This window comes from Staurois parvus, unplaced genomic scaffold, assembly GCF_062004578.1.
Source record: "Staurois parvus isolate SC_StPar_1 unplaced genomic scaffold, SC_StPar_1.0 ptg001095l, whole genome shotgun sequence".
Classification (NCBI taxonomy): Eukaryota; Metazoa; Chordata; class Amphibia; order Anura; family Ranidae; genus Staurois; species Staurois parvus.
Window position 1 is genome coordinate 1,655,788 of NW_028318891.1, and position 10,932 is coordinate 1,666,719.

Sequence of the window (10,932 nt, forward strand, 5' to 3'; positions counted from 1 at the left end):
TTTATAGGTTTATTTATTTTTTTAGGCGTACCCTAACCAATCCTTCCCCTGCCTATTCCCCACCACCAATGACCCCACCAACCCTCACCATTGCTGACCAGTCCCTATGTGGAGGGGCAGATGGGGAGGGGTGTGGTGGTGGAGGCACAGCCCCACTCATAGGGGGTGTGGTCCCAGACAGAGAGGGAGGGGTGTATAGGGGGGTATACGGGTGGGGAAGGGGTGTATAGGGGGAATATGAGGGGTGTAGATTGGGTTGGGGTGCAATATATGGGGGAGGGGTATGTGTAGGGTGTACAGAGGTAGGGGTGTGGCATATTAAGAAATTTATGTGTTTGGGGGAGGGGCCAGGCACACTCAGAGTTTGTTGGTCAGGCAGCAGATAGGTGGGTGCGGTACGTGATGTTTGGGGTATACAGAGTAGAGGGCGGGGACCGAAATGGGAGGGGCCTGTGGATAGGGTGGGGGTATATATGGGTGGGTGGGGTGACGCACTCACAGAATTTGTTGGTCCCGGGATTGATGGAGATCGGCTTCCTCAGGTAGTCAGGGTTGGTCGGTGATCGGGGTCGGATCGGCCAGTGATTGTGGTTGGGATCTTCTTCCATCGTCTCCTCCTCCATCTACCGGCCACAGAGACACCATCACCCGCTACTTCCGGTCACCTGACCCCCCGGCACCGCCTCCGACGACACTTCCGCAGGTTGGGAGTAAAGGAGGCAGTCCAGCCGCGTTCACAGCTCCGCCTGCGTGCGCGTCCCCAGACTGCTCTCGCGATGCTCCGCCGGACTGCTCTCGGGACGCTCCGCAGGTCCTTCCCCATCTGTAGGGGGAGTGGCTGAGGGGCGGGGTCGTATGGTGAGAAGAGAGATGAATAATTCGAACGCTGAGCTCGTGGCTGTCCGTTCCTTTATAGAAGCCCGACCCAATTCCCCGCCCCCTTCTCTTCCCTCCGCAGGAGCCCCAACCCCCTCTTCTTTCTATCCTTCAGGTCCCTAAATCAACCTACCCCTCCCTGTTCCACTATGGGAGCCTCAAACCCCCAGAGGACTTCGTATACCTCCCCCCCCCTCCACCCACCCTGTAGGAACCCTAAGCCCCCCTCCCAACAATAGGTCCCCAAATACCTCCTCACTCTCTGTAGGAGCCCCAACACCCCCCCTCCCTCTATCCCTCTTTAGACGCTAAATCAATTTCTATAGGAGCACCAACCCCTCATGTTCCTCTATACGAGCCCCCCCCCCCCGTCTCTCTAGAGAAGCCCTTCCCCCATAGGACCCAATATCCTCCCTCTATAGGAGACCCCCCCCCCCATACAACTGCAAATCCTCCCTCTATAGGAGACCCCCCCCCATACAACTGCAAATCCTGCCTCTGACCCTCTATAGGAGACACCCCCCCCCCCATACAACTGCAAATCCTCCCTCTGTTCTTCTATAAGAGACCCCCCCCCTATACAACTGCAAATCTTGCCTCTGTCCCTCTATAGGAGACCCCCCCCCCATACAACTGCAAATCCTCCCTCTGTCCATCTATAAGAGACCCCCCCCCCCCCCCATACAACTGCAAATCCTCCCTCTGTCCCTCTATAGGAGACCCCCCCATACAACTGCAAATGCACCCTCTGTCCCTCTATAGGAGACCCCCCCCCCCCATACAACTGCAAATCCTGCCTCTATCCCTCTTTAGGAGACCCAACCCCTCCATCCCATAACAGGACCCAATATCTCTACTCTGCCCCCCAGTAGGAGCCCCACTTCCTCCCCCCTTAGATCCCCCCTCTGTCCCTCTATAGGAGTCTCAAAATCCCCCTGGACCCCAAATCCCCTCCCTGTTTATAGGATTGTGATGCCCAGCCAGTATGCTGGAAGGAAGGATCTGGGATTCGGCATACATTGCATGCATGGAAGGCCCCTAGATCGGACATGCATGCTGCGTGGGGGGCGTGTCCATGCACTTGTTATGACAGAAGATCTGGGGACTCTCATTGTATTATTTCCAAGTATTCTGGAGAGCTTTGTCATCTGTTCTGGGATCTAATCAATGCTAATCTCCAGAAAGAACCGCGTTGCTGCGGGATATTCATTTGGATTGAAGGAGTTTGCATTCTATACCTGTTTTCTACCATACCAATAATTACATGAAATTCTCATCCATCAGATAGAGATATAGATATATATCAGGGGCAGACTGACAACTCATGGGGCCCCTGTGTCCTTGCCTAAACTGAAAAAAAGCCTATGAAAAAGGTACCAGGGGCATCTCATGGGGCCCCCTACTGACCTCAGGCAGTGCCCGAGTTTCCAAATGGTCAGTCCGCCCCTGATATATATATATTTATATTTACAACCCGTCTCCCCTGCCAGAGCTCAAAGGACCCACTTCTAGCATAGCTGGGCTAGTAAAGGTCAAATACATTATGATATAAAGGAGTAAAAAAATTTTCGATGTGTTCAGAGTTGGAAGCGTTTCTTTATGTAGCAGAAATCCATCGGTCCTCTGTGTGGTGTACAATGATGCAAGTGTCACACATCTTCCATGTATCAAATGTTAGCACTGGCCTTGCTGCCCTCTAGGGGGAAACCTGCAGGAACCAACTGTAAAATCAAAGGAAACCAGGGGGCACACCAGCCTTGTGCATTACCTAGCTTTATTGATCCAGAACAAAATATACTCACAAACGCTGTAGAAACAAAAGTGTGTCAAATACCTGGCGACCACTACATAGGTTCAGCTTCCAAATTGTGGGGACCCTGTTAAGGCTGACGTGTTTCGAGGAGCAGTCTCCTTTTCCTCATGTTTCTTTGTACGGATGCTGGTTCATCAACACATACTGAGGGGGCCACTTATACTGCTACACTGCTCAGCTAAGTCACTAAAAACCATATAATCCAACAGCTACTAAAGCAAGGAAGCCAAGCACAAAGCTCCATCTGTTGGCTGATCTTGAAATCCATTGCAACAAAACTTAAGAGCAGTGGTCTCGACACTGTGCCCAGGGGCCAGATGCGGCCCTTTACTTGCTATTTTCTGGCCCTCGGGCACTTTTAATCCACTGACACCAACGATGGGGCACAATTCCCATCAATGGCACCAATGATGGGGCATAATTCACATCAATGACACCAATGATGGGGCATAATTCCCATCAATGACACCAATGATGGGGCACATATCCTCCCAATGACAGCAACAATGGGGCACATATCCTCTGTCATATTATTATTGGAGCACAATTCCTCTCACTGACACCAAAGATGGGGCATTGTTTACTGCCATTGAGGGACATTTTCTACTCCCGATGGCCATGGTGTGGCTCCCCCCTAACGTCAGAAGGACAGTAAAGTGGCCCTTTGTTTAGTAAGTTTGGAGAGCCCTGCATTAGAGGAACAGAGCTAGAAAACATTACAACAAACCTACAATATTTGCTCATAGAAAATATGATGGGACTTTACTATTGCCTGGTTCACACTATGAGACCACTGTGCTGAATGAACAAAATCTGACAGATTGCTGTACTAACACAAGCGATGTTAGTGAGCTCCCCTGCTGTGCTATCGTGTTCTGACGGGGGCCTCCCCCCCCCCCACCAGTTTGCACTGACAGCCAGTGGCTGCCAGCACTGATCAGATGCCTGTTTGATAGAAGCCAGTCTTAAGACTAGCTTCTGTGGGATGAGGAGCTGTACACACAGGCCAAAAGTCAGCTGGTTTTTAGACAAAAATAATAAAGGCACATTTTTTTGCGCTTAAAAAATGCATTTTTTTGTTTTTGTCTACAGGAGCCTGGAAAGCATTGCACCAGCGATCAGTAGATCGCTGATGCCATGCAGGTCTCCTGCAGACCTGTCAGAATATCTGCTTGCCGTACGAGATGTACAGTCAAGCAGACATTCTGACGGGAAGCTTCAATGAACTACCATGGCACCCCACAGCTCCGTGGTAGTTCATTGAAAACAACAAGCCCACAGCAGCTAAGGCTGTCAGGACTTGCAGTTCATTCATTCATGGAAGTCCATGAATGAATGACGCAGCCGTGTGGGCGGAGCCCTGTACGGCCGTGCAGTTTTTAAATTTGACAAATACAGGGAGACCTCTCCCCATACTATCTGTCAGAGGGAGGGGGGAGGCAGGCGTTGCTGGGAACATGTAACATGTTCCCAAAGGTGAACTCATCCTTTAAGACTGGAGCAGACAAAATCTGGAGCTCCTGTGCATAGCAACCTACCAGCCGCTAGCTTTCATTGTCATAGCTTACCTGAACAAGCTGAAGCTGGACATTTATTGGTCACTGTGCACAATGGCTTCAGTTTTAGTGAATTCCCCATTCCTTTAAAGTTTTGTTCACACCAGTGCGATGCGGGAAACACACAAGAATTGCTGCGTTTCCCACATTGCACAATGTACATGCGATCTGCAGCGAGTGTCAAAAGTAAAAGACACCCCAAAGCAGGTCGCCCAAAGCGGAACACATGGGTATGAACACCTATGCGATCCAATTCCAGTGCGGCAAAAAAAGGTGCCTGCGATTTGATCCCAAAAAAATTATAGGCTCAAATTGCACTGCACAGAATCGCATGTGATTTGCACAGGTATGCTGTGTGATTCCTGTGCAAATCACATGCGATGTGACAGTGCGAACCGGGGCTTAACGCTTACTGCCACTGATGTAGAAGCAGGGTGATGGTAGCAGTGGTTGTTAAAATCTGACAAACCAACTGTCAGATGGAAAAGATTCTGCAGCCACTGGATTGCTTTTGCACCCCCTGGTAATGGTCTCTTACATACCTGCTATCTTATTAAAGAGAACCTTGACCCCACATACATACATGTGCAAAAGTGAATGCACGTCAGGGGCACTTACACTTGAAAATGTTGATTGTACAATATGTCACATATCACCGCACACATTGGAGTGAGAGCAATATTCTAGGGCCATAATTCACAGTTAACTTAATGGATGTCCTGTAGGAGCTTTTAATTGCTTCCCGACCGCCCTATAGTAGAAATACTGCTACAGGGCGGCATGGGTGTGCAAAATCACATATATACGTGATTTTGCATTTCCGGGTAGGGGGTGCGCAAGCAGCACACATGCGCCCTACCCGCTCCGCCATTTGCGGCCGTCAATCACCGGGTCCCGGCCAGTGATTACCGAGCATCTCCAACAGGGAGGAGGACTGTTTTGTTTACTAACAGTTCTCCTCCCTGTCAGCTCGGGCTCACTGCTCTGGATGGCTGTGCACAGCACAGCTATCCAAAGCAGTGTGCTTACAGTGAAGCACATAGACACACCCCCAAGTAAACACTCCCTGCACAGTTAACCCTTTGATCGCCCCTCATGTTAACCCCTTCCTGCCCATTGCCACTAGTAGTGTCAGTGCTTTTTTTTTTTTTTTTTTATAGCACTGATCACAGTACTGGTGTCACTGGGGATGGAAGCCATTTGTAAACACTATAACTTTCATGTAAATTAATTTGCACATATTGGGATTTTCTTTTAGCAAAGACATGTAGCAGAATACATTCTGGCATAAATTTGACCTTATAATTTTTTTTTACTGGACATGTTTAATAGCAAAAAGTCAAAAATATTTTTTTTTTTCCCAAAATGGTCGGTCTTTTTTTTTTTTAATTTGTTGTGCTATAAAAAAACAAGCACAGGCGATCAAATACCACCGAAAGAAAGCTCAATTCGTGGGAAAAAAGGACACAAATTTCATTTGGGTGCAGCATTGCATGACCGTGCAATTGTCAGTTAAAGTAACACAGTGCCATAATGCAAAAATGGCCTTACCAGGAAGGGGGGTAAATTCTCTGGAGGGCAAGTGGTTAAAGTATCATCTAGCAGACTTCCGATTTATTCCTTAAACCCAATTTCACTTGAAACTGGGGTTGGACTGTATGCCTAAGCCTGCCCACTTCCAATCCAGTGACCAATGAGACTGGCTGAATGGCCAGTAGGTCTGGCATTTTGTCGCACTGAACCATGAAGTCACAGAATGTCAGTGAAATTAAACCAGAAGGGCGCAGAAGAGTTTAAGAGCAGCCATCCTGTAGCATTTGATTTTTTTGGGAGGATGTTCACCTTGATTTGCCTCTGGTGCTGGTTTCATTTTACAGAAGGGTCAGCCTGGTGGCTGTGGATGCCATTTCTTTATTAAGGTGGAGGAACAGCAGGACAAAACACAGCCACCTTCCACTGCTAATAGATGAAGTGCATGCAGAGACAAAGTACAAAGAGCTCTTCCTCCCTAGAGGCAGACCAGGAAGGAAGGCCGATCTCCATCTAGAATTGGCTTGGTTAAAGCCTAAGTGCAACCAAAATAAGAGCACAAAAATCTGCAAACAGTACATACCTTACAGGCAGTGGGGGATGTATAAGCAGTGTGATATATCCAGCTGATACTGCAATCGGTCTTCATTAGAAATCACTTCCAGAGCAATCAAAGAGTGGAGTCACGCCGTGTGACGCCATCGCGCTCTGGGATAGTGGCCATCTTGTTGGTTTGAAACATACCATCCTCTTTTAATGCTTGCTATGTAAGTGCAATTTGAATAAATCATCTGGATTAATGAATTTACTACACTATGAGCTGGCAATTCTCCTTATGTGGTGTTTCGTTGCCCGATGGGAAGTTTGCTATTCAGAATTTTTTTGGAGAAGTATCTTTGATTACTAGAAGTGATTTCTATTGAAGACCGGTTGCAGTATCAGCTGGATATATCACACTGCTTATGCTGGCCGATCCTTTGGGTGGTCAGACCTTGTGGTAAGAGGCCAATTAATTTGGGTGGAAGGTGCCGGTCTTCTTTTTGGATTGGAACTCGCTTTCCTATATACCAGTTCCTATCTATATATGGGAATCCTACACGGACTTTGTTGTCATCTGTCATAAATCATTATCAATGCTTTTGGATTTTCAAGTTATATGTCCAATTAGCACTGCAATTGTTTTATGAATGTTACTGTTGGCCTATTTAACGTGCAAGCTGCTATATCGTTTTGAGGTTTAATTTCCGAGCACAGGTTTATATTATATATCTAGTGGGGATGTATCCCTTGTGCTGATGCCTCTTCTGTTGGGTGAAATCTTCCTCTATACCCCCCACCCTGCAATCTTCTGCTGTAGTAGAGGTCATCGGAACTGGGGGAGCTGGAACAGATTCTCATACTGAGTGTGAACTATGTCCACCTTTCCCACCCAGCTTCTCCATTCATAGAAGCCATACTACAGCTTCTTTGAATGAAAGAGGATTTATGAATGGAGGATTGAAAGGTCCACCCCCTCCATGCATAGATCCTGTTTCAATCCTAGAAGCTGTAGTACGGCTTCTATGAAAGGAGCTGGGCGGGAAGGGTGGTGTAGTTGGGCATTCCTGATGAGAGCTGTACTTAGGTGGTAAAGCTGATCTTGGGGTTTCATTTGACGTAAAATATGGAACTTGTCAGATTTGAAGGTGAACAGCTTGGCCCAAGGTGTTTAAACAAGTCCTTTGTTTTAGTCGCAACCACTTGACAGTGCATATCACAGGCAAAAGGAAAAGCGCCAATCAGAGTGACTCCCCTGTACCTCAAGTCACAGTGATAAAAAAATGTAAATAATGGCACGTACCAAGATGGCGTGGACTTGTTAATGTTTCATGAGAGATAACTGGACAGTGACAGACTACTACAGAAGATTTTACCCCTTTCACGACCAGGCCATTTTTGTTAGAGATTATATATATATATATATATATATATATATATATATATATATATATATATATATATATATATATATATATATATATATATATATATATATATATATATATACACACACACTGCCTTGTGCTACTTTTATCTGGCAATTGTGTGGTCATGCAACATTGTACCCAAATTAAATTTATATCTTTTTTTCCCCCCAAACAAAGCTTTCTTTTGGTGGTATTTGATCACCATTGGGTTTTTTATCTTTTGCAATATAAACGGTGAATAAAGACTGAAATTTTGGCTGTATACCTACCACCAGATTGGCTGTGGCAATCCCAGAGAAGAGTCCTGTGTTTACAAATACACATGACTATGCACAGACCGTGATCTAGCAGTTTTTTTCTCCCTGCAAAGCAGATCTTTTGTAGGAGCGTAAATTCCAGTATATACACATCATAGTTTGCAGATGCTATAACTTACATGTAAACAAATTAATATACAAATATATAGACTGTTTTTTAACCAAAAACATGTAGAAGAATATATTTTGGCCTAAATTTATGAAGAAATTTGATTTTGTTTTTTTTATTAGGTTTTATAACAAAGTAGAAAATTATATATTTTTTTCATCATTTTCAGCCTTTTTTCATTTATTAAACCCAGTGGCGATCAAATACCACCAAAAAAAAAAAAAAAAGCTCTATTTGTGTGAAAAAAATGACATACATTTGGGTACAGTGCTGTATGACCAATTTTTTGTTATTCAGCCAGTTAAAGTGCTGAATAACAAAAAAAAATGCCCTAGTCATGAAGGGGGTAAAACCTTCCAAGTCGTTAAATGAACACATGTGCTCCAGGTGCGCTGAGTGTTTGTGATCACAATGTGTATGTCACTTTTCCCACATAATATATAAAGCCCTTCTCCTGCTAGCACATGTGGATGAGAACTCCCTATAGAAAAAAAAAAAAAGGAAAACCTTTTTACCCCAAAATGTCAGTAAAAATAAAAAAAAATTATATAAAAAGGATATACAAATTTAGGTGTACTTCAGCATGATTTGAGTAATTAAACTATCACAGCCCTGGAAATGGCCTGTAAAAGGAAGGCTTAACATGCTGATAGTTAAACCAGTATTAAAGTGGCTCAAATGGCAAAACATATTTACCTTAGTGCATTCCCTGCCTTAAAGTGACTGTAAACATCAGACATGAAATATGAACAAAGCATATCCCCTCTATATTGTGTACTTGTCTCAATTAAGAGTAACTAGGTGTCATTTCTGTCTGCTGCTTCATTCCTTTGCTATCAGCATTAATCACTTCTGACAAGTTTTCCTGACACCAAGAGAAAAATGGTGACGGGGAGGGACCTCCAGCAGACAGCCTCAGCTCTGTTCTTGTGAGAGGGAGGGGGGATGTTTCGCTTTCCTCCATTCAGCTCACAGAGCTCTGCAATGTGTAATTTTCGCTCTTCGCCAACTCTCAGGCAAGCTTTAGAAATTCATTCAGCATTTTGAACGGATGTAGAGAAGACTAAACAGGTACAATTTATGTAGGAGGACTTGTTTAATCTCGGTGTAGCACCTGGGCCAGTCACTTCAATGGTTATATGGAAGGGTTTACAACCACTTTAAGGTTAAAATAAATAATAATAAAAAATAATAATGTTCCAGTGGTAGTAGCACCCCTACCTAGTCAGGCATATATTAAGCAATTTTTTTTCGTGCAAAGGAAAATTGCTTGATTCCCCTCATCAACAAAGTTAGTGTTTACGGGGAAATCCCGCTCGCAGCGCTACTGTGTTCTGCTGTCCCCACCAGCAGTACACAATGATCACTGCTGGCGGACATTGCCACTGGCAGGGACTGCATGCAAAAAAATCTGACAGGCTGGTTGTACTGAAGTTGATCGAAGGATCGACTTCAGTACAGCCAGCCTGCCCATGGATGGACCGAATCTCAGTTGGTCCCTGTTGTACCAGCCGAGATTCGATCCATCTATGGCTGACTTTACCTGAATCCTATCTCAGATCCAGCCCAGGGCCTGTCTGCAGTGACAGTCTCTCTTCTCACTGGACACAGAGGCAATAGAAGCTCCTGCTGAAAATCAAATCCTGTGAGGTAGGGGGGTAGCCGAGCCAGGCTGTGTGTATGTCTACAGACACACACAGCCCAGCTCAGGAGCAAGCTCGCAGGTATGCCCCATTAGGCACATTCAGAAGAGGAGGGGCATGGAAGCCCAGAAGTGGAGGTTCATGGCAGCTCTGTGCAATACCATTGCACAGAGCAGGCAAGTAAACATGTTTATTTAAAAAAATTATAGTGCAGCTTACCAATCTTTGAATGTGGTGGCTAGCAGATTTAGACAGACTTGACTAACAAAATAAACCCAAACTCCAGCTAACACTTTTTAACCCGTTCTTGCTGACTGGCCGCACATGTGTGGCCTCTCGGCGGCTGGGCTTTAATGCCAAGTGGCTGCATGTATGTGTCTATGTGTAAACAGTTTATTGTGCTGAGCACACTCACTGCCTGTTCCCAGCACAGTACCTAATGTGCCATGGAAAGCTCCTGATGCCTACTTGCGATCAGGAGCTTTCCGATCATGTGACTGCCAATCACAGCGGTCACATGACCGAAATGCCCGCCTCCCGTCATTTAGATCCCCTTAAAGAGGTGGCCACGGGAAGAGGTTAAGCAGTTACAGTAATTGTTTTTTTCTTTTGGGTAAAAATTTACATAACTGAATAAAAGATGACCATTGTAAACACCACCGTCGACGTCAATGGTTCATCTCAGCCCTCTGTCACTTTTGCTGGACAGCTTGGTCTATTAAAAGGAAGTTGAAAAATAACTGATTTACTATCCAGATTAGCAGGTGAAAATTAAGGGAAAAAAAAAACTAAAGCAGACACCACATCCAAGAATTGGTCAGCTGCAATATGTTTTGGGTTTAAGAACGGTTAAACACAGACCTTTCCTTCCAAAACCCGCCAATCAACACAGACTCAGAATATGGAAGCTGGTCTTTTAAGCCAACTGTATAAATGGAATTCCATTGTACGCCATCACCACAGGATATATAGTATATAAAATTGGTCTATATAAAAGACACAAAATATGGCAGTTCTTCTCCAGGCCTTGACCGGAAACCATCAGCATCTGATAATGTTGGACCAGACAGTATGTGGAGCCACCAATTGCTGTATTTCAGGATCGCTAGAAAAAGAAGCAA

The 10,932-nt window shown here is 45.2% G+C and overlaps 1 protein-coding gene across 5 annotated transcripts in view; it reads right to left on the bottom strand.

Moving 5' to 3' along the window:
• The window catches only part of CACUL1 (CDK2 associated cullin domain 1), a 29,234-nt gene extending 28,499 nt beyond the window's left edge, over positions 1-735 (bottom strand). Inside the window, exon 1 of one of the 5 annotated variants that reach the window (XR_016307683.1) lies at positions 500-727. Coding sequence is in view for 4 of the 5 variants with exons in the window: in XM_089658804.1 (XP_089514930.1) it covers positions 500-623 (124 nt within the window). In the remaining variant the exon portion in view is untranslated. Of the gene's footprint in view, positions 1-499 lie in introns of all 5 variants that reach the window. The other 4 variants (XM_089658804.1, XM_089658801.1, XM_089658803.1 and 1 more) reach the window with 4 other exon arrangements.
• Between the last annotated feature and the right edge of the window lie 10,197 nt (positions 736-10,932).